General features: G+C 37.5%; 1 protein-coding gene across 2 annotated transcripts in view; it reads right to left on the bottom strand.

Annotated features, from left to right (window-relative positions):
* Positions 1–259: 259 nt before the first annotated feature.
* Positions 260–23,457, bottom strand: part of adam12b (ADAM metallopeptidase domain 12b) — a 76,606-nt gene continuing 53,408 nt past the window's right edge. The window contains exons 12-23 of one of the 2 annotated variants that reach the window (XM_039668305.2): positions 20,005–20,182; positions 17,107–17,196; positions 15,631–15,826; positions 15,106–15,214; positions 14,300–14,498; positions 13,604–13,681; positions 10,891–10,999; positions 8,852–9,038; positions 7,190–7,298; positions 5,614–5,844; positions 423–598; positions 260–342 (exon numbers count right to left, since the gene is read on the bottom strand). In XM_039668305.2, the coding sequence (XP_039524239.2) occupies positions 303–342; positions 423–598; positions 5,614–5,844; positions 7,190–7,298; positions 8,852–9,038; positions 10,891–10,999; positions 13,604–13,681; positions 14,300–14,498; positions 15,106–15,214; positions 15,631–15,826; positions 17,107–17,196; positions 20,005–20,182 (1,702 nt within the window). In that variant the 3' untranslated portion in view covers positions 260–302. The remainder of the gene's footprint in view (positions 343–422; positions 599–5,613; positions 5,845–7,189; positions 7,299–8,851; positions 9,039–10,890; positions 11,000–13,603; positions 13,682–14,299; positions 14,499–15,105; positions 15,215–15,630; positions 15,827–17,106; positions 17,197–20,004; positions 20,183–23,457) is intronic. The other variant, XM_039668309.2, reaches the window with a different exon arrangement.

Below are 23,457 nucleotides of genomic sequence, written 5' to 3'. Positions count from 1 at the left end.
CAACATGTAAAAACAAACAAATTGCAATAAAAAGTCACAATGTTCATACAGTAAAAAAAATGTCAAGCACAGCACATTGTTTCCTCCTTACAATAAATATACATCTTAAATAGTTCTGCAGTACCTGAGTGGGGACAAACAAACACCTCATTGAGGAGGCACAGCACCAAGGTGTCCGGTCAGCCCTCTTCTCTGTGAGACCCTCCGTAGAGTTTCTGCAGGGTGGTCACTTGGTCCGACAGAGTTTTTATAGTGCAAAAAAAATGCTGGTGAAATTCACCCAGTGCTGTGGTGTCCATATGTCAGTGATCATAAAAAGGCTGTGGCAATCTGGGAAGAGGTCTAGAAAGTAACCAGACAAATGTGGGTTATTTTCATCCATAAATATGTGAGTTTACCAGCAATATCACAATGGGACTGACCTGTTCGGCAGTGGTATGGAAGGGGGTGGTCGTGGTACTGTTGGAATCGGGATGGCTAGGGGTCCAGGGCCTGGTATCCGCACTCCCACCGCGGACATGCTTCGACCCGCCCCGTGGCCTCTGAATAAGGGGTCTGCAGGAAGCGGTTTCTGTGGGGGACTGGGCTTGTTTTGATCCTACATGTGGCAACACATAAGATTTCCTGGTTTATCACACATATGTAAACCATTATGGCCACCTGGTCTACAATGTTTTAAATATGTTTGATATTACAAAAAGGAATCACAAAATTTGATACATCACGAAATGAATTGTGGTTAATTAATTTAATAAACCCAATTCTGTTGGACAGGAGGGGTCTTCCGAGTGAAAATGGTTGAGATCAAGTATTAAAACGTGTGCAAACAATGCTAGCATCCTACTGCCACAAGATGGAGCTGTGGACACACCTCGTACTGGAAAACCAGGCTGGCAAAAATGCAGAATAACAAAACATTCAGCACTCCCATTGCCAACACCCAGTTCACCAAACGTTAAGTCAAGAGGTCATCATGTGTTATCAATTTACTCAAGAGGATGAGGTCATGGCGTACAGCTGTTAGCTATTCACAGCTGCTCAGCCTTGTTTTGTGGAAAACAAAACAAAAGAAATTGATTCGTTATAAAAGCGGTCATCCATTTCAAATCCATTTTTGTCTTTCAGAAACTATTTCTCTTCATTTATAGTTCTACCCATTGTATGGAAGTGATTTCCTTTAAACAACTATCCTTGTGAAAGCAATGTCATCATAGCAATACAAGACCTTTTAATCATGACGGTGTGTCGAGCCATGAGGCCAATTTGTGAGAACTCCGTAAGAGGTGAATGTGTTTCATGGCTCCCCGAGTAAACGTGAACTCATTCAAGAAGAAAGGGGCACTCAAGAGCACTAAAAAAAACCCCAGTGATTTCATATGTAAAGGGGTTTAATGTGAATCCTTTCAATGAGGTCAGCATTGAAGCAAGCAAGCTTTAATGTATCAGACATTTGTTTTGTGTGGCTAAGTTACAACATGTGAACTCTGAAAGGCTTTTTTTGATGAAACCACTGATGGAGAGCAAAACAACAAACTTGTTCATTAATTATGTATTTAAGTTATAAAGGAATTAAAGGTGAATACGTATTCCATTCAATACTAGTTTAGACAGAATTTGTATAACAACCTAATCTTGTGTTACAGTTATGAACCTCAGCTGCATTGGAAGTCAATGGGGTAAGGTAGAAATCTGTCTTGTTATGCATTGATTGATTTAATTCGTTTATGTGGAGCTCCATGTCAACAGTATTTGGCTAGTTATGTCACGTACCTTTTTGGTTTCCCTGCACGTACCATGTGACATTTAGCATGTTTATGAGCTTTATATAGTCAGGGCACGCTGTTTATATTGGAGATAACTGCACAGACATGGTTAGTAAATTACTTAATCAATGCTAATCTCATACTAACATCTATAGGTTGTTCATACAGACAAAACAGCACATATTTATTTGAGTATGATGTCTTGCCCGATATTGTAAGTGCCCTATATATATATATATATATATATATATATATATATATGAAGAGTTCAGATGCAAAAGCCTCTAAATGCAATTTGAAATTTTCTTCTTTAATTATGATTTTTATCAAACTTGTAAATTTAAGTTCAGTAATTTCACTTAAATAACAATTAATAGGTAATCATCATTGCCATTTAAGTGAAATTACTGAACTTAAATATACAAGCTTGATAAAAATGATCATTCTAGAAGAAAATTTCAAATGGCACTTAGAGGCTTTTGCATCTGAACTCTTCATATATATATATATATAAACAGAGATCTTTCAAATAAGCATTGACTGTGCTGACAGTTTGTAAAAGCAAACTCTGCTTTGTGTTTTTTTAGTATTATTAATATTATTATTAAAATGAAGCAGCTAGAATTGAAGTGTGACCATATTATCCCAGTTCTATAAAACACTGCATTGGCTCCCTAATAGTTCCTTGCTAATTACTTGCAAAGCACCAAATGGTTTAGCTCCCTAGTACTTGAGTGAGCTCTTAGTGCATTATAGTCCTTCTGTCTAGTTCACAATACCTCAATTGGGCGGTAGATCTTTTTCCTATTTAGCACCCAAACTCTGGAACAGTCTTCCTAGCCTTGTTCAGGAAGCAGACACTAAAAACACATCACTTTAACCTGGCACACAATGCAGCCCTGACTGTCAGCAGAGACTGTTTCTACTAGACAATCCCCTGTGAAGGCCTTGTTGTCGACATGACAGCCATCGGCACAGATCCTCAGCAAAAGCCACAAGAACCAGACAGGTCCTCACTCACAGACCCTATGACCAGCTCCGGCTCCATACTGGCGTGACGAATCACTCTTCAAGCAAAAGGAACTGGGCGAATTTTTGAATGCTACCGATCCCGATCTGAATTCTGACTTGTGATGCAGCCTATGTGGTACATTAAGAACTATTTCCTTCGGCACCATGTTTACATGATTGCATATTCATTTTCTATGATTTGTACCTTAAAGGTGGGGTATGTGGCTTTCTTTTTTGACCATTTTTTTTAAATCACTTGAAATCCTATTCCTAACCCACTTACAGCCACTGAGTTAGAAGCACTGAAATAAAAATTAAGCAATTTAATCATCTGTGGAATGGGCAGGACTCCAGCCAATAATTTCCAAGACCACCTAGAATCATTGGGCGGTAAGTGCGTCAATCAAGCGGTCATACCATCCCCATCACGCGCTTGACCACTTCATGTGCATACTCAAAGCTCATGATAAATTCACAGTAAGTGCAAGTTGCCCCAGTACAGAGAGAGAGTAAGTGTATGATGGCGCGTCCATGTTCTTCGAATGGGTGGAGTCAGGGCCAGCGTTGGAGGAAAGAAGGTAGGACCTTTTGAGTTGTGTATTTTCTAAATCTGCCAGCCGTTTTGCTAGTCTCATACCCTACCTGGCCTATTTAAAGTGAAATAACAAATACAAATAAAAGTTAATCGATGGGAAGGTATACTACATTCCAAGAACAACGTGTTACCATAAAAATACCCATCTTGCACTTATTTAGCAAGATAAATGTCTCCTTGAGGTGAGACTTTCTAGTTTGCTGGATCTAGTTTAGTCACTGCAGTGCAGAGAAGTGAGCTGAGATTCAAAGCAACAGATGTTCTTCTTCATGCTGTCTGATAGCATATCCTGCCAGTGTCCCTGAGCAGCACTTATCATCTAAACCACATACCTTCACACACGGATGTCTCTCATCCCATCTCACAGGAAAGCTCTTATGCACCGGTCCAATCTCATTCTCTCCGTATCACTTTCACTCCTCCGCCCGCTCCGTCTACACCACTCTTATATTTTTTGTCTTCATTTTATCTTCAACTGGAAACCTCATATAAGTAATTTATGGGAGTTGTAGAGCGATGGAAAGCATAAAGTCCTCTCTAATGTCTTCTTATCTCCATCCATCTGTCTGTCGCTTTACAGCCAAAGAAACAGTTCCTGTAGAACTTATGTCAGCTGCAGCCGAATGATACGCTAGATGCGAGCAGTGGAATGGAAAAGATAGGTTTTCTTAAGCCTAACTTATTTTAACTTTGAGCTCTGTGTTTTTAGATAGGTTAGTCATGTGCAAGATGCTCCAAAAGACACAAAATGTGAGTGCAACGGTCAAAGGGATCCATCTAACACAAGTTTAAATAATAAAAAAAATCTATGTAAAAGTAGAGCAGTAAAATGAAATAATGTGTGTGGACGGCCCCTTATGGTAAAACCCCCTGACCCACAAGCCTTTTTGCAATTATTTTCAGAATTACCCACTGGCAATGCTAATGCCAATTCATAAAAATCTAGGGCTGTGACACAAATTTCATGATTCAATTCTAATTTGATTCACAAGCTTGTTCAATATAAAATCACTTGGACAGTAGTGGACAGTAACAAAGTATTTTTTTTATATTTAGGTTTACGTGTCTGTACTTTATTGGAATACTTTTATAGCTACTTTTCACTTTACTATATTTCATAAAAACATGTCGTTTCTCGTTATTTTGAGATCCAAGACACATTAGCAATTCGATTCATGAACGATTCTTTTCAGTAAACCTAAAAAATCCCATCACAAAAAGCCACAAAAAACTCATTTGTGATCTGTTCTCAAATCAACAACTCTTAGTTTCCAGTTAAGTCGAGTCTCCAGTTAAAAAAAAAAAAAAAAAAAAAAAAATCACTGAATTCACAAGTCTGAATCAAAATGATCCAAGAATGGGAGATCCTCTGAGATCCTCTAATGCCGAACTTTATGATTTATTATTGCAATTGTAAATCATATTTAGGATCAGTCAGTTGTTTGTGAATTGAATCTGCTGTAAAAGGGCTAACTGGCTAAGCCATTTTACACATTTTGTTTTTCCTTATTTCTATATAGGGGTGAATTCAGGTTTATTGGGACACTTTTTCCCAGTCATTCAATGACAAAAAGGGTGAATTCACCCTACTTCATTGATTGTATATTACTATATTTTCACTTGTTTGCACCACAATTGTTGTAAATATCAGTAGTTGTTATCAGTGTATGAAAGTTTTGGTAATAAAAATATCTACCTTATTGACTAATTCATAATGATGTCAGACTGAGGTGTAACCTATTTAAGCTCTGTCTGTGAGTCTAATACATTATACCCCTTCCCAACACACACATTTTGAGCATCAGGATGGAGTTTATAAAAGTGCAAAATAAATCAGTACTTTTAACTTTGGTAACACTTTATTTTAAGGTGACGTTAATTACATTGTACTTACTCAAATAAGTACTGAATAATATTAATTAACTACATATAATTACTATAGAGTTATGATTAGGGTTTGGTTTAGGGTTAGTTACTTGTAATTATGCATAATTTACTGTTATTACTTATTATTATAGTAAGTACATGTAGTAAGGTGTAACTGTCACCTTAAAATAAAGTGTTACCTTTACTTTTAATGCTTAAGAACATTAAAAATCAAGTACTTTTTCGTTTGTGTCCTTTTCTTATCTATTTTATACAAAACAGAATAGAGTTTTAATATCGCCATTAATATTTCAAAACCACACTAACATTCACACTCATACCAGTACATGGTGACAGTCTGTGTCTAACAGCACTTGCCTGGTTGTTTGTGTAGGGAAGCTGGTGTGGGAGTGTGTGGAATCCTGCTTGAGGCCTATGAGGCGGGATAGAGGGCAAAGGCTGCGGACCTGAGGCCATGCTGATGCCCAGTGTGATGGGCATGGGGTGGCTGATGTGGATGGGCTGGCAGCGGGTGGGACATTGAGGCAGCCGACGCAAACTGTGGAAGTTATGTGGAGGGAGGAGAGGCTCCGAACAGGGATGGGATGTCTGTGGAAAGACAGTCAGCTCTTGAAAAAGAACACATGAGAATTCAATACAAGCTCTACTGCTAACCTTTAAGACCTTTCGAGGAATCAATCTATACCTCTTTCTGCAAACAATCCCATACCGTTCCAGGTGCTTTTTTCACAAACTTATACATATCTGCTGTGTGGTATGGGACACACTGCGCACCGACTAAAAATACCCAGATGAAGCAATAAATGCTTTAACATTCAAATACACTTCAATGGCTACTCTCCAATAATACAAAGACTTCCAGCAACAACAACTTCAATCATTATATTGTTATGCTACTCAAGTGGATTACACGGAACTGAAACAGAAACCCTTCTAACTGAACATTTGAGGTTTTAGATGAAGTTCTGGACTTCATTAATATTCTTTGAAGGTCAGTACTGAACAATAAATCAATTATGCACCTAAGTCTCACGCTGTGTACAAAGAAAGCCAGGAATTAATTGGCTTGGACAGGCATAGTAATTCTGCGAGTGAACTGACCTCATCTGCTCCTCAATGGGCAGAGCAGACACTGAGGTACAGAATCATGGAAATTGAGATTTAAAAAAAAAATCTTGTAATTGCTTGCTTTTAATTCAGATGACACTTGTTCACAAAATGATACGGTACATAATACAGCCTGGTAACAGTTTACAGTAAGGTTCTATTTGTCAAAATTCTTTAACTACGTAGTTAACATGAACTAACAATGAAAAATACTTCAAGCATTTATCCATCTTAGTTGATGTTTCAACATTTTAACATTTACCAATAGAGGGGTGCAGGTATGACGTCAGAACCAGGAAATCTAATTCTCTTTTGGTTCCTTCGAGATTTTCCTTTTTTTTTTTGTAAAATAATTAATTAATAATTAATTTTGAAGCAGTTATGTTTACATTTTGAAAACATAGTTTTTTAATTAGTTACTATACAAGAGAGCTTGGGGTGTGAGTGTGTGCAGTGTACGTTATAGAACAAAAATTCTAAGTATAGTCAAGTTATGATTTTCACAAGCTTTATTTTAGTCATAAATTGAAAAAAAAAAAACACATTAGAAAACCCCATGGGAAAATCTCGAAGGAACCTTCTGGGTTCTAAATACCTGCACCACTCTATACATTATTAAAATCAAAAGTTGTTATATTATTTAATGGACCTGAGCTAACGTGAACTAACAATGAACAGCTGTATTTTTATTAACTATTGTTAAAAAAGATGGACGAAAACTGGATAAGAAATATTAAAAATAGAAAATGTTCTATATATAAAATATAAATATATTTATTATTTAAAATATATTTTGAGACATTTTGATGATGAGTACCACACTTACCTTGTCACATCGGGAGTGTAAAGGTAAAGAGGGGGTCTTGTGCTGAGGTGAGACCCTGAAGACTGACTGTGTCTGTGGGGGGCTGGGCGCTCGCTTTCGCCCAACTGATCTGTAGAATTAAGATTTATTTTTTTAGAATTTAACATTATTAGGGGTGGAGAAAGTAATAACTACAGTAGGGATGTCCACATTTTAATCTGTGGCATAATATTACTTGCCACAAAAAATATGACTTGCTCCTTACTTTTAAAAAGCAAAAAAAAAAAAATCACATTTATAGTAAAGCACTTACAATGTAAGTAGATGTAAATATAAAAAACACACTGTTTTAAAATGATAGCATGATGATGTGACAGAATAACAGACTGACCTACTGTACGCTACTGTTCAAATGTTTCAGTAAGATTTTTTAATAAATATATATATATATATTAATAGTTTTATTTAGCAAAGATTCATGAAATTGATCAAAAATGACAGTAAAGACCTTTGTATTGTTACAAAAGATTGCTATTTCAAAGAATATCCCAAAGTAAAGCGCCGCCGTGAACAGGTAAGAAAGCTGTTGCCATATAGTATTCCATTTTAACAAGCTAGTACCATAAAATACGATACAATTATCAGTGATAACCCTACCTTACAATAACTGTTCTGTTAATAACCCTCTGTCGATCCGACTGTCCGTAAGCGGAAATAAAAAAAAATACATAAGTATCAATTTGTAGTTTTTACTAAAGCCCTTGAGCTGTCAAAAGTGCGCCGGATGATGCAAAACGTTTTGGCTGATAAATAAAAGTGAATTTCTCGTCTAAGTCTAAGTAACATGACTAAACTAAGTAACTAGGTAACATGTAACTTGTCTAAGTAACATGACTAAACAATTTTTTTTTTTTTTACAAATACAACCGACATTGTAACAATACAAAGTTACACTTTAAGCAGCAATGTTGGTATTTTTCAACATAAGAAATGGTTTTTGACCACCCAATGACACTGAAGACGGGTATAATGATGCTGAAAATTCTGCTTAATAAATCACATTTTAACATACATAAAAAATAGATTCCAGTTTTTTTAACCTGTAATAGCATTTCGCAATAATACTTTGCCTGTTTTACTGAATTTTTGATCAAATAAATGCAGCCTTGGTGAGCATAAGAGTAGTGTCACACAATAAACTCAACGATACTAGGGGACTTGACGAGTAAAGTACTTTTTACATAAAGAAAACTCCACCCAGAGGAATACATGAGTAGTTCATCCACAAAGAAAACTATTCCCACTTCAAAAAGGACGATTTGGACAACTGTAAAGCTTAAATAAATTATAAACAGGGTTTTACTGAATAATTCAAGTGCTTTAAAAAAAATTACAATCTTCACATTTAGTCTGTTAGACCCTATGGAACGCTGGCCCAGTTTACCTCCATTGTAAGTGTGTTACTGTGACCATGATTTTTTTTTTTTTTTTTTTAAGGAATGTCAAAATTATTTTCTGTTCCAAATGATATTATACCCCAAATATGAACTTATACTCGATATGAACTTATACTGAACTTGAAACTTAATTCCATACAAGGTTTTTCTTGGTGTCCCTAGATGGATACCAGCTGGAATCCAGGATCAAACACATTTTGGAAGACATTGCTGGAGGAAACGGCACCTTAGCTTTTGAATGGCGCTCTTCTTATTGACGCAGAGCATCTGAACCAGCGCTTTCCTCTTCAGGCACACGATCAGTCCCGCCGACAGCAAGCAAAGGAGGGTGACCAGCGCGCCCACGGCCACAGCGCTGCTGTCAGCTGTTGTCACATAGGACAGCACGCACATTAATACACACACTCGCACATCTGTTGTACAGCACAGCACAGAATGGCACAGAGAGGGAAAACACAAGAAGTCAGAGTCAGGTTAGAGTGAAAAGGAATTGATCAACATCCCTCTGTGTCTCCACATGCATTGCTTTTTACAAGCTGTCTCAGAGTTCGTAAGTGTTTGAGTGCTGAGTGACATCCAAGCACAGTGCTTCAGGTTTCCACCAGTAAATCAATGACAGGTTTTGTCAACGCTGTTATGCTTTTCCACTGGAAAATTGATTAATGAGTTTTGTAAGTACATTGTACTCGCAGGCTGGACTGTTCTACCTGCCTGTCACAGAGGGGACGAAAGTGGTTAGAGCACGTCTTGAAGCAGTGCATTTTCGAAAAACTGAAAGCATGAGGCACAAATGGCATACTCAATGCATTTTTGCAAGCATAAACGCTTCTAGGTATGCTAAATGTACTGTATGCATCTTTGCATTCTGAAATATGTTGTCAAACAATTAATAATGCAATGCAAGAATCCATTTTCAAAGAACACAAGTACAGTAGGTATAGTTAATGGTCATTTTTCTATTTTTCTCTTTCTTCCTTTAATGTTTAATAGATAAATTCATATCTATAATAATATGGTTTAAATGGTACTGCTATAACATTTTTAACCAAGGATGGTCATTTTCATTTTGTTTAATTTCTTTGTGTAGAGTTGTTTATTCTTAAATAAATGAATTAATTAATAATAAATTAATGAATTGATAACATTGACATTTAATAAATAAAAACTAAGTCTATAATAATAATATTACATCTGGTTTAATGGCACTGGCAATAACATTTGCAATAAAGGGTGTTTATTTTCATCATTTTGTTTCATTACTTTGTGTATAGCGGTTTAGGAAGTAAATAAACACGCAAACAATTAAATCATTTAAAGTGTCCCAATTATGCCATATTAAAGGTTCCTAATTTTGCTTTGGAGTTCTCATACAATAGGTTAAAATCCAAGGTTAAAAAATACTTTTATTTTCACATAATATACATTCCAGCATCACATCTTTTCTCACACACTGAACGGTGTGATAAAAGATCCAGTCTCAGTCTAAATGCTTTCTTTGTGAGAGCTTACACAGCTCTGATTGGTCAGATGTACAGAAAATAACTCTGAGAAATTTCAGTCAGGATTTAGAGTGTGACATAGTACTGAGTCCGCATTGTTAAAGGTGCACAATGATATTGCTCGGTTTGTTGACGTCAAGAGCCCTGTTATTTTAGTGTTCACGGCAGCCTTTAATACAGTGGACCATCCGACCATGCAATCCTTCTGTCTCGCCTTAATCACTATGAACTGCGTTTCAGTGGTTCTTGTGATATTTGACCAACAGAACCTTTCTGTAGAGATTGGGAATTCGTCCTCCTCTACTACTTCTCTCTCCTGCGGGGTGCCACAAGGCTCTATTCTTGGACCGGTTTTATTTTCGCTCTACATATTGCCTCTTGGGTCCATCATAGCCAGGAATAACGTATCACTGCTATGCTGATGATTTCCAAATTTTTTCGCCTATGAGTCCAACAAATACTGATGCATTTGGGTCACTAATTGATTGCATTGACAACATTAAATTATGATTAGAAAAAACTTCCTTAATTTGAATGAAGATAAGACTGAATATATTTTATTTGGTGAGTCTGCAACCATTATGCAAATATGCCTAAAAAAATCGTATCAATGTTTGCATACAGTACTTGCGGAAAGTCTGTTTCAGGCCTTAGACAGGAAAGGATGACATATTCACTACAGCAAGTATTAATTAAGCATGTTAACTAAGTCATGCTGTGTTAGAGCATACTGGTAAGTCAAAAGTGCAGGTGTTCTTCACTGTACCGGCTTGTCTCATTGGCCCACTGTCCATGCTTCCACCAAAGCCCGCCCTATCACAGAAAGGAGGTGCCCAGTGAGCCTCACAATGGCAGTTCTTCTTGTTGTTGCATTCCTGTAAACATGAAGCAACCGGCGTCAATGCCACACGCAGCTTAACCCATCTGATTAAATTCATTGCCGGACATTATCAAGAACATCCTGCTGTTCAATTCTGTGGGATAATGGAGTGAATCTCCTCATGAGCATTCAAATCATGGATGCTCTGTTCAATGTTGCATTCAAGGGCAACAGTGTTCCATTTGCACAAAGCTGCATACATTTCTTTCCCATTAGGGCATGTGTCAAGGGTTGCTGCGCAAGTTGATTGATGTCACTTGATGCTTAAATCACAGTCTGAATATTATATGTCTGCCTTCTAAAAGGAAAGATGCAGCTATGTGTTTCCCATCGTAAAACATTTCCAAACTTTAACTCTATCATCCAACTTTCTTAGATGCTATGAAAAAGATAAACTTCTAAGTTTCAGGGTTGAAAGATTTTTTTAGTTTTATTCTTGATTTTGTGGACTTGGTCTTGAGACTTCTCAAAGCTAGAAAAAATAGCCTTATTGGTTGAGTGTTATCTAGGTCTTAGGTCAGGGGATCTTGTTTTGGTCTGGGGCTTAAGGGGTTTTAGAATTGGTCTGGGTTTAAGTGGTCTTCTATTGTTTTAGGTCTGGACCAGTCTGGCATACAAAAGTACAAGCAGTCGGACAGTTCAGGACCCCAGGATGCTGACAGGACTCCCAACATCTTTATTAAAAAAAAGATCAATTTGTCTTGCAGCACATTTCCAGTAAGGAAATAGACCTTGGATGAAAAAATGGACGTAATTGCATAGCCTAAAACACCCCCACACACACACACACACAAAAGAAGAATTCCAATTTAGGAAGCGTGTAACAAGAGGAAATAAATAAAACATTTCACGCTTGCACACGTGCCCTGCAGAGCTGACAGTGGGTGCAAATGCAAAAGACAACGTGGGGGTGTTTTTGGCCACAACATTTAGCGATTGAATTTCAGTACTCTTCTGGCAAAAAAGCAAATGTGCATATGAGCCAAAAGATGATGAATGACACTTTAAATTGTACACAAATGAATTAAATATGACTCCTATAACCTTATTGGAGAGACAGAGATTGATTGTGAAGTACTTCAACAGCTAAGACAAGCCTCGAGTCACCCAGCAAGCATGCTATAGTGTAGTGTGGCCGGGGTATGTGATTGAAAGAATGGTTTACCCCAAATTTGAAATTCCTGTCTTCATTTACTTACTCTCATGTTGTTCTAAACCTAATGACTTTCTCTGTTGAAATACAAAAGGGGAAGAATTTCCAAGGCTCTCTATTTCATACAATTTAAGTGAATGTTGTCCAAAAAAACTGGGAAAAAAGGCATCATAAAAGTGGCCTATATACGACTTGTGCCTGTATTCCTCAATTATGTACAGTAAACTTTTCTATTTAGAATATGGTCACCATTAACTTTCAACTTTAGAAAAGGACAGCTTGAACATTCTGCTACATACAACTTGTATTCCACGGATAAAAGACAGGTATGCAGGTTTAATAAAAATAGTAGTAAGATAAGTAAATGATGACAGATTTTCATTTTGCGTGAATTAGTGTTGGAGTATTTGAGACCAGTCTCAAGATAATTTTTTTTTAACATTTACGTATCTCAATGCCGAACGCATTTTTCGCGACTACAGTCTTTTCTCTTGTCTAAATTGCCAGTGCATTGTCTGGTTTATTTGTTATGTGATTGTAAAATGTAAAACTGATTGCAAATTCTAAAACTTCCTGTTTCAAATGCAGTCAATAACATTTCTAATTTGATTTATTTTGTTATAGTAGTTCCAGGTCAGAAATCAGTGAGGGATAGTGTCAAAAATGTCATGAATAGATTTGACTACAAAAAAACTAAGATTGTGAATTTTATATTATAACATATAACATAATTAAGCAATATAATAAAAGCCGGAGAGCTGCTTTCACAAACATGAGTTTTAATATGTAAATGTGATTTTGTTTATTGAACGTTTGTATAAAATCAGTATATAATCTAAACTTTATTTATGCAGTTGTAATTGTAAACTCAGATGCAACTTCTGTGACACCTCTGCATTGCAAAGATGATTTTTTTTCATTTAAACAGCTCTATTTAAAATAAGATATTTCTCAGGCAGTAGATGTGGATCTTTATGAGTGCTGGACTTGGTTTCAACAAACACTGGATACAGTTTAGGTGGTCTTGAGTATAACACTAGCGTGAACTATCCCTTTAAATATCCACATTATGTATCAAGCTTCCATGAAAAACCAAGAATGACACAAGGTTACGCTGTGATCTAATTTACTCCAGAATGCTCATCTTATCTGTGCTTTTAACCATTTCAATCGTAGCAGTAATCTAGTTCAAGTGAAGCTACTAGTTAGCTAAGTGCTATTATGGGCAAGTGTTGTCCGCTTTGGAAAACAGCTATACTGTAATGAAATGGACAATTCTGTGGAGGGCGGGGCTTTCAGTAGAGGTTAATCATGTGTGTTGATTTACTATCAGCATTCCTGACTCAAATCAGAGCCTAATGTCTGAAAACTAATGTCAGAGAAAAAAAAAACATTTTTCCTGCAAATTTAAGAAAAATTCAACAGACAGAGCAGAAGCAACCTTACCCCTCTTCCATTACACTTCCCAGAACACTTGTGCACTCCAAACACACTGACATTCTGACACTGCCTGTTTAAACAGATCTGTTGAGAGAGAGAGAGAGAGAGAGAGAGAGAGAGAGAGAGAGAGAGAGAGAGAGAGAGAGAGAGAGAGAGAGAGAGAGAGAGAGAGAGAGAGAGAGAGAGAGAGAGAGAGAGAGAGAGAGAGCAGGTAAAGAAAAAAAAAACAAGTCACTGAATAAGGTATCAACTGAAATATTTGTTATTGCCCTTGAAACCTGGTGAACTGATGCGGGTTTCTAAGTGCTAGGGTGGCCAATATTATGACAAATTATAGAAATATTTCAACAGAAAATTAGACATTTACTCAAAACTAAAACAAAATATGCAGATATGGGTTTTATTTCTCACTTTTTAAGACTAGGACTATCAAAAAATTAAGCAATCACAATTTAATTCTTCAAACTTGAGACAAATGAGTTTAAAAATGGTCAAATGACTCATTTAAACTTATCTTTATTTTTCCAAGATATTTATATATCGTATCATATAAAATCACATCATAGTCAATAGAAATAAAAATTGCCAAATATTACTGCATTCATCAGCCTGGCTGAAACATATCAAACTACCACTATCATCATTTCTTGATGAAACAAATAATCTCTAACAGATACACGGTGTAATGATTTATTCTTGTACCATTCCTTCAGCACACTTAGTGCCTGCCAACACCAGTCCCGGATCAGGCATATCATCACCCAGGTAAACGTGTGTTCCGCGGCACAGAATACGCCCGCCCTCGTGCAGAGGTATGTTTGTCTCTATGGAAACTGCATTGGTTCCGATCACTGGCCTGTTGGCACCTCCTTGGCACTGAATTTTCCCACACCTAGCATCCCTGTTCCATAATCACACACACATAGAGTAGACAAAACACAGTGAGACAAACAACAACAGTGTTAAATGTTTTTACTGAGAATAAATGTTAAGGCGATACAAAGACTGAAAAACAGGGGACATTATGTGGTTTTGATATACTCTCGCCTTTTACACCCTCTCACTCATGTGTGATGAACGAAGAGTGTAATTAACAGTGACAAGTGATTACACGCAAAACCATAGGGCCGCCCCTGCTGCTGAATAATAACGTCGCGCTGCAAAGAAATTAATAAAACGACGTTCATTACAACACGTTTGATGGGCCATCCTATAATAATTAGACAGCAAGTGACATCAATGAATCAAGACAACCTTAACCAATACTGTTCATTATTCTTTATATAAATATTATCTGTGTCTGTAATATATGCAATATCGTTGTTGGTACAATTAAAGCTCCGCATTTGTACTGCCAAGTGAAAATTGAGCTAAGAAGTAGTTTAGAAAACAGAACAACAAAATATAGCATTAAACAAAGAAGAATTGAATTGAAGCAAAACAAAACGGAATTTAAAAATGATTATACTTTATGGCAAAGGTGCTGTTGTATTATGCCCTGAATGTACCTTGCTTCACATTTAGCAAAGGAGCCTTTGGAGTCTTTTCCACAATTTCCATAGGGATCACCTGCAGAGTTTACTCTTTCAAAACAGATTCCCGGGGCAGGTTTCGCTCCTGGAAACAGAGAGAGAATGAAAATAAGACAGCATATGCCCACTGTCACAGATGGAAATACGACACTGTACAACTCTTCCATCTTGTTTGAACTTGTGCACAAACCAAAAACAGATGAAAGGATAATATATGTCAGACTGTGGCCTGAATCCTTTTGGAAAGGAATATGAACAGACATATGGAATAAATAATAGCAATCAGTATGATTTTTCATACAGTTTGAGCTCGCTGTATTAATGCATGCAGGACTGAACGGGAAGTTCTGGCATGACAATGGTTATATATAGAATTACAGTGTCAAAAATGTATGATTAATGAAACGTATACAGTATCTGCAGTACACTACACATTTTTGGTCAACCAAATAAACACAAGAACCCTGCAGCTATTCACATTAAATACACAGTGGTACCAACCTGGACCCCACAGGGTGATGCATTGCTGCTCATGAGTCTGACAGATGCCATTGTAGCAGTAACCATCCATATTGTGGCATGCATGCCCGTCGTGCAGGTACACATTGGCGGGGCAGTGGGGGTTGGTCCCGGTGCAGAACTCAGGTAAGTCACAGGAGTTACTGGACTCTCTACAAGGAGTCCCAGCTGGTTTTAACTGCACACACACACACACACACAGGGGAGAAAGATATACTCAACTCCAACGCAAGCAATATGGGATAAACCAAAAGAAACTACAAAAACTCAGGTTTTGACATCATCCTTTGGTTAACATAACGTATATGATCACACTCTTAGTCAAGCAAATGCTTTTAAAACATTCACGTGCAGTAAGACACAAAAGAGTGTGTTACTACTTAACTGTGATTAATCACGATTAATAACAGAAAAAAATACGATTAATTTGTTAATATTTCTAATTGATTGACAGTACTAAAATAGACATATATTGTGGCCACAAATTAAGAATTTGTTCTCCTGACTTATTATAATTATCAATCCTCTGAGTTAGTTAATCATGGCTACGTTGTACAGTACTAATTAATTCCCTTGTTTTGATATTACAATGTGGCCATGATTTAGTAAAACGAGGGAACGAATGATTATATTTTGAATTAATTATTGTGCACACGATTTAGTTAAGACAAGGGAACAAATGTATTAGTAAGTCATGGGACCAAAATGGTAATTTGTCACTGCAATATAATTCCAACCCCCCCCCACCCCCACCCCCCACATTATGTGCAGTAAACAAAATATAGTAAAAACAAAAAGTAAAAAAAAAGGGTTACGGGTTTTTTTTTTAATTGACATTTGCACTTCACAAGTTCACACTTACATATAATTAGAGTGGATAAGATAAAATGCATATTTGGCGTGCTGTCCTGGGGGAGGGCTCCGAGCTCGGAGTTTGGCCCGAACCCAGAGTACCCCCCCCCCATGTAAGTGTTTAGGACTGGAAGTGCGCAGAAGGGGCGGTGGAGGGATGCTGCAAAAGTATCGATCTAGTGAGGTGAGATTGCTGAGCCTAAATATACACCTCTTAACATTGATTGCTGAGTTCACTCAACTCGTGTTAATTAACTGAACGTGCCCATGAACTTTGTTAATTAAACATCATTTAATGAAGCACTAGGTGGAAAACTTGTAGTTTGTTGTAAAGTCTGTGTGACCATGTAGCCCTCTTCTGGGGTCTGTCCCAGAGGGCCCTGGTCTGGCTTCTTTCCTCTGTAAGTAAGTGAGCTGAGCGCATTGATTTATGTGTCTGGAGGCCTGAGAGGAAACTGAGTATCAATGTTTGGAGCACAAATGTCAGTTCATGTTGCACTTATTAATGAGGCAAGGAGAATATGATTTCCATGCCTTTATTTTACACACAGAGAAAAAACATTAATGAGCGGGAATAGGAGGGATAGGAGAGATTTACAAAAGTACCTGGCAGTCTTCACAACACTGTCCATGGGCACAGACGGCATCTCCCTTGAGAGTGCAGGTTGTAGCATTACAGCAGGGGTTCAGACACTCCTAAAGGAAACAATGATGACAGTGGATTGAAATCGATGTGTCACTGTATCACATGCTGAAAAGTTGAGTCAATCATAACAGATATCATTTAACCAATAATTCTTGAAGGTACAGTAGCAAACAGGTTGTTTAATTTTGAGTGTGAGAAAGTTAGAAATGTTTAAAATAATTAAAAAACGAAGCAAAAAGCAAAAAACCAAACAAAACAAATAAAAAAGCTAATTAAAAGCCGAACATATCAAAACAAGCAAAGTAAACAAAACAAAACAAAAAAACAAGCTAAGTAAGCAAAAACTATAAACGAAACAAGCAAAATAAACAAAAACCCTGGAAAAGTAAACAGAAAAAAAGCAGAACATGCAAAGGGAAAAACAAACAAACAAACAAACAAGTAAACAAAGGATGAAACAAAACAATTACGACAAAAATTTACCAGAGGTAATTTTAAATATTTAAATCAGGCTTTTTAATTTTACGGGTCAGAAAGAAGGTGGATAGTTGTAAGGTGACCAACCAAAATTCTGATTATTTTTGGAGCAAGAAACCTTGACTAACATTATAAGTAGACTTCAGGGGAAAAATAAAACACAATAGCACAGGATATGACTTCTTTAATTTGACATCAGACAATAAGAGGTTCCCGAAAAACAATGGAAAGCAACGAAAAAAAAAGACTCTGAACAGTCGACCCGTATGATCACAGCATTGGATATTAGTTCCAGGTGTGGGCTTCGTATCCTTTTAGGAAATTCCCTTCTGTCAACCAGTTCTTTGCATCCATGGTAACAAAAAAATGTTTGGAAACGTTACTGCAGGTTTGTGTATGCGAGTGCGTTGACATGTCTGGTTTAAATTAGTGGTCCATGCATTGTTCTGAATTTGGATTAAAAAAAAGGATGTTGTTTTTCTTAATCTCTGAACTCTTGGTATCAGTGAACCATGTTCGTGTGTGTACGTGTGTAAGTGAGTGACATCATCACTGACCCAAGACTGGAAGTGATGGGAATGTCAGAGTCCAAGCACAATTGAAGGAAAGACGACATTTATCTTTGAAGAAAAACGGTGAGGAAGAGAGTGGGGTAATTTTGAAGACTGACAATCATTGTTGTTGTAGTAAACTGGAAGAACTTTATTGTCCTCAAAAAGTATCCAAGAGTAATCAAGCACTAACATTTTATTTCATACAAAAATGTCTTTCAAAAAAGACTTTTTCACTCCCTTTCTCCTCCTCTTTCCCTCTTTAACAAGGTCCTGGTGTGGACTGGGTGAGGTGCTGAAGGGCTGGGTTGGGTTAGGTCAGTCCGCTGGCTGTAACGCCTCCTCAGAGGCACAAAAATCTCTTTCCAGACCTGTTGTTTTCTCTAAACTATCGCCAGCCAGTGTGAAATGATGGGGGGGGGAGGGCCTCTCTCATCCTTCTACCCAACACTCAAGACCTGCAGCTGGGCTTCCTCTCTGCTCTTTACCCACTTCCTCCCTCATTCCCCCGGTGAGATCACTGCAGCTCACGGGTGCCATTCTGAAACAAACTTTTTCCCCATAACAAGATCCTAGACTTTAAGCTTCAGGCCAGACTTTTTCCCTCAGGTCTACACTGATATAATACGTCTCCATGACATCTAAATTACATAGATCATTTTTGAAGGCTCTAGTTCCATTACTAAATGATATTTAGGGAACATTATAGCATTTATTTATAGTACAGTGGAGACAGACAGGAAGGGGGAGAGAGAGATGGAACTGGATCAGGCTCTGCACAGATGACGCATTCTGGACTCAAACCACGGCCCCAAGCTCCTTTATGTCACAAACACATGTAACCCACAGCACCATGGCTCAGAATTGTGTCTATATCATGATGGGCCCTATTTTATCGATCTGAAACCCAAGTATCAAGTATCTTTGTGGGCGGGTCTTGGGCGCTGTTGCTATTTTAACGGCGGGATAAATGACTCTTGCGCCCAACGCAAGTTTAAAAGGGGTTGGTCTGCAGTAGCTTCATTATTCATAGGTGTGGTTTGGGCGTAATGGGAAAATAAGAGCGTCATGTCACATTCCCTTTAAGAGCATGATGAACGAGGTGCGCATGTTCCATGGCGCAATACTATTATAACGGCGCATTTACCAATGATCGGTTCACAGCCGAGGAGATCGATGTTCTCGTCAGGGCCATAAAAGAAAGAGAAGTACACTGGGGATGGGACAAACCCAGCCAAATTAGCTTTGGTTAAACATGCATATTAGCCTGACTTCGTCATACTCATATTCTTGTCGGAATATGAGTCTGAAACTGCTCCGTAGGGCTTTGATTATGAGGCGTGTCTTAGCCGAACCAGAAAAAAAAGGTAGACCTACAACCAATCAGAGCAACGCAGTAATTCAACTACTTTGCATACAGTTATAATATAGTACAGTTATAATTATAATGCATAGTGATATACTGTATGTATCCTATGACTGGATTTTTTTTTTTTTTTTGTTAATAATTAGAAATAAATGGATTGTGAAAACTTGCGTTTAAAAAAACTGGTGTAAAATAAACAAGAAATATTTTTTACGTCTGAGATTCATTTGATAGTTAGCATGTTTCCCCACATATGAGAATGTGTTGTTTCTGAATGTGTCAATTCAGGCACAGGTTGTGATAACAACAAGAAGTCAGAGTGCAAGACAGTCTTTGGCCTGTGAATATTAAACGGACCAAATCAAATCCCCCAAATCCCCAAAGACTAGATATAGAACTAGTTCAGATCTGGTCTGCTTTGTTGTGATGCACAAAGGTCTTTGATGTGTATGAGTCTTTCATACCTCCAGCTCTCCACAGTCACACTCCTCTCCTTCCTCAATGTATCCGTTGCCGCATTTCTGTCCCCCGTAGAGCATTTTGACTTCAGGCATATTATACAAACACATGCCCACTCCCTTCTCCAGACTAGCCACCAGATCCTTCTTACTACACGTACTGAACACCGTGGGGAATGGGTACCTGTCCACAAAGAGAGATGCAAAAGGAAAAATAAAAATGAAACATATCTTATATAGAATTTAATTAGCTTCTTAATTAGTTTAACCAACAAGCCATCCTTGGTCTCTAACTCTCCTCTGAAAATTCATGCTGGTCAATTAGCTTTCCCAAATTAGTTTTGCTGGTAAACAGCATGGACTGTAAGTGGAAGTGAAAAATATTAAATTGACATTTACAGCTTTCCCTGTGTGACACTTCACTTTTGATGTATTTTTTTCTAATCAGTTATGGTCATTAAGGCTTTATGTTACATCTAATGTTGCTAAATTAATGTTTATTTCGTTTTTTAATGTTATGTGTCACCATGATGTTGTTTAGTATTTGTGTAAATGACACTGTGCACTTTCTATAGGATTTACCTTATCAGCTTATGGAAAAGCTGCTTGTGATTCAATGATTCATCATGTGACTCTCATCACCACCTGTTTTTGGTGGTTGTGTATTACAAAGGTAAAAAACAGATATTAGTATATATACAGTACATAACATCCGTTAAAGGAATAGTTCACTCAAAACATTAAATTAATCACCCTCATGTTGTTCAAAACCTGTAAGAGTTTTCTTCTTTTGTATTCAACAGAAGAAATAAACTCATAAAGGGGTGGAACAACTTTTTGGATGAACTATCCCTTTAAGGAAATACGATTTTTCCCCTGTAGATTGATTTAAATTTGTAAAACCTAAAATGTTGCAACCATATTTTTACGGTACATTTCTGGCAACCACAGCTGCCAGTTTTTTAGGTCCACTGGTCCACCAGCATAACCCAGCCTGGACCAGAAAGTGATACTAGTGAAAGCAATACGTCAAGCCAAACCAGCCAGTAACGAGAGAAAAGAGACCAAACAAACGGTACACAATCTCAACGACCCAACCAAGCATATAAATGTGCAAGTATTCAAATTCCCAAAGTCATTAATGACATTATTTCTACAAGCACAAAAATGACAACAAAACAAAGCGAATTAGCATATGACCTTCCACTGTGGCATTCACGCCCAAGTCCTGTACGTGACAGAACACTAAGCCAGCTGAGCATAAGCCCATATGGTTCTTTTCACGTTAATTCAGCACTACCGATACATGATTTTAAACAAACCAGCGCTGGGCCTGACCCCAGCCTGACCGCAGTCACTGTAGCGGCCATGGACACAAAGACTGGGTTCTTTCAGTTGAAGCAGAGCAGCGGACGATCATATGAAAGCCTCGGTCTAGGGAGGCTGCCTCAGGCAAGGAACGAGACAAGCTGAGATATCTGAGAGGAGAGCAAATGAAGCTCATTTATGTCTGGGCTCTGCTCACTGGAGAGTAATGCAGAAGATCCTTCATGGTCTGTTGCTAGTATCTTCAGTTCACTGACTCACCCCAACAAACAAGCGGAACAACAAAGTGCGAATTTGCTATGGGCTCATAAATATGCGAAGCGCTAAATAAATGGATGTCCTTGGATTTGTGTGTTTTCGAAAAGCGAGAGTGACTCTTCCTGCAGATTAATAGTGTGCATGCACATGAAGAAGGGATTAAACATTAATAATCACAAGGTTAATGGGTGTAACACTTCTGTGCTGAAAAATGATAGCAGATGGTTGCAGCATGGCATCTAGCATATGTTTTTTTTAAATGAACTAAAATTATACTAAATAAACAAATTCTATTTTTTAAAAGTGTGTAATGTCCAGTTTATACCTGTAAATAAAAATAACTTGCAATAGGATTATGCAATATTTTAAATGTCATAAAAACAAATTGTGCAAATATTTAAAAGAATGGTCAAGCAAATTTGAGACACTGCATGTTAAATTTTCAGTAAAAAAAGATTATTATTGTCCTTATACTGCTGAAAACACAAAATTCTCAAATCATGCTAGATAACATGATAAAAGATTACAAACATCTGCACCCTGTCCAACTTTTCACTCAAATCATTATTCAGATTATGTGCCTTCTAACCAGGTATGCAAGAATTTGTTTGGCCTCCAAAACACTGCGTGGGTAAATTGTAAAGTATCCAGTATTGTGCTTTCTACAACTAACTGATCAATTATGATTTGAGCTGCACTCAAATACCTGGATTTGCATGCTGGTAATGGTGCTGGTGGACCAGTAAAACTTAACAGTTTTAAACAGATAAAGCATGATCTTGAAGATGAAATTGGTTGGCCAAGGAATTGTAGTTGGTTAAAGGGTTAGTTCACCCAAAAATGAAAATTAAGTCATTAATTACTCACCCCCGTACCAACCCCGTAAGACCTTCGTTCGTCTTCGGAACACAAATGAAGATATTTTTGATTAAATTTGAGAGCTGTATAACTACCACATTGGCTCCTAAGGGACTGCCTCTTGACGGCCCAAAAAGTCAATGAAGAAAATGTTTAAATATCCCAAGTGACTAGCGTGGCTCAACTATGTGTTTATCAAGCGACGCGAATACTTTTTGTGCGAAAAAACAAACAAAAATAACGAGTTTATTCGACTATTTCTTTTCTTCCTTGTAGGCCAGAACGAGACTTCCTTATAGATTTCCACGACGCATGCGCGAGAATTGCGATCTGAAGTAGTGTAAGCTGGTGTAAGCAGATCGCAAATCTCGCGCATGCGTCGTGGAAATCTAAGGAATTCTCGTTCTGGCCTACAAGGAAGAAAAGAAATAGTCGAATAAACTCGTTATTTTTGTTTATTTTTTCGCACAAAAAGTATTCGCGTCGCTTGATAAACACATAGTTGAGCCACGGTAGTCACTTGGGATATTTAAACATTTTCTTCATTGACTTTTTGGGCCGTCAAGAGGCAGTCCCTTAGGAGCCAATGTGGTAGTTATACAGCTCTCAAATTTAATCAAAAATATCTTCATTTGTGTTCCGAAGACGAACGAAGGTCTTACGGGGTTGGTACAGCATGGGGGTGAGTAATTAATGACTTAATTTTCATTTTTGGGTGAACTAACCCTTTAAGCTATTAAAGCAGCCTTATAGGGACTCCAACACACACCCAAAGCATAAAAATGCTGAAAAAAGTACTGTTATAATCAGCAGAGCGGCTACTCATCCCTACCAAGCTGTATAGTGATGAATAATATTTTCCAGCTAACACAACAATAGTTCATCCACATCAAAAATGGTTTGAAAACAGACGTGTGCAGCCACACGCATGTCACATCAATCTCACTTCCGTGCACCTTTGACTGAGAGGCTTTGAAGAGTTTGCAGATGAACTCATGAGCTTTTAACACCTCTGTT

This window comes from Pimephales promelas, chromosome 15, assembly GCF_988280905.1.
Source record: "Pimephales promelas chromosome 15, fPimPro1.hap1.1, whole genome shotgun sequence".
Classification (NCBI taxonomy): domain Eukaryota; kingdom Metazoa; phylum Chordata; class Actinopteri; order Cypriniformes; family Leuciscidae; genus Pimephales; species Pimephales promelas.
This window is presented reverse-complemented; position numbering and strand designations above follow the sequence as displayed.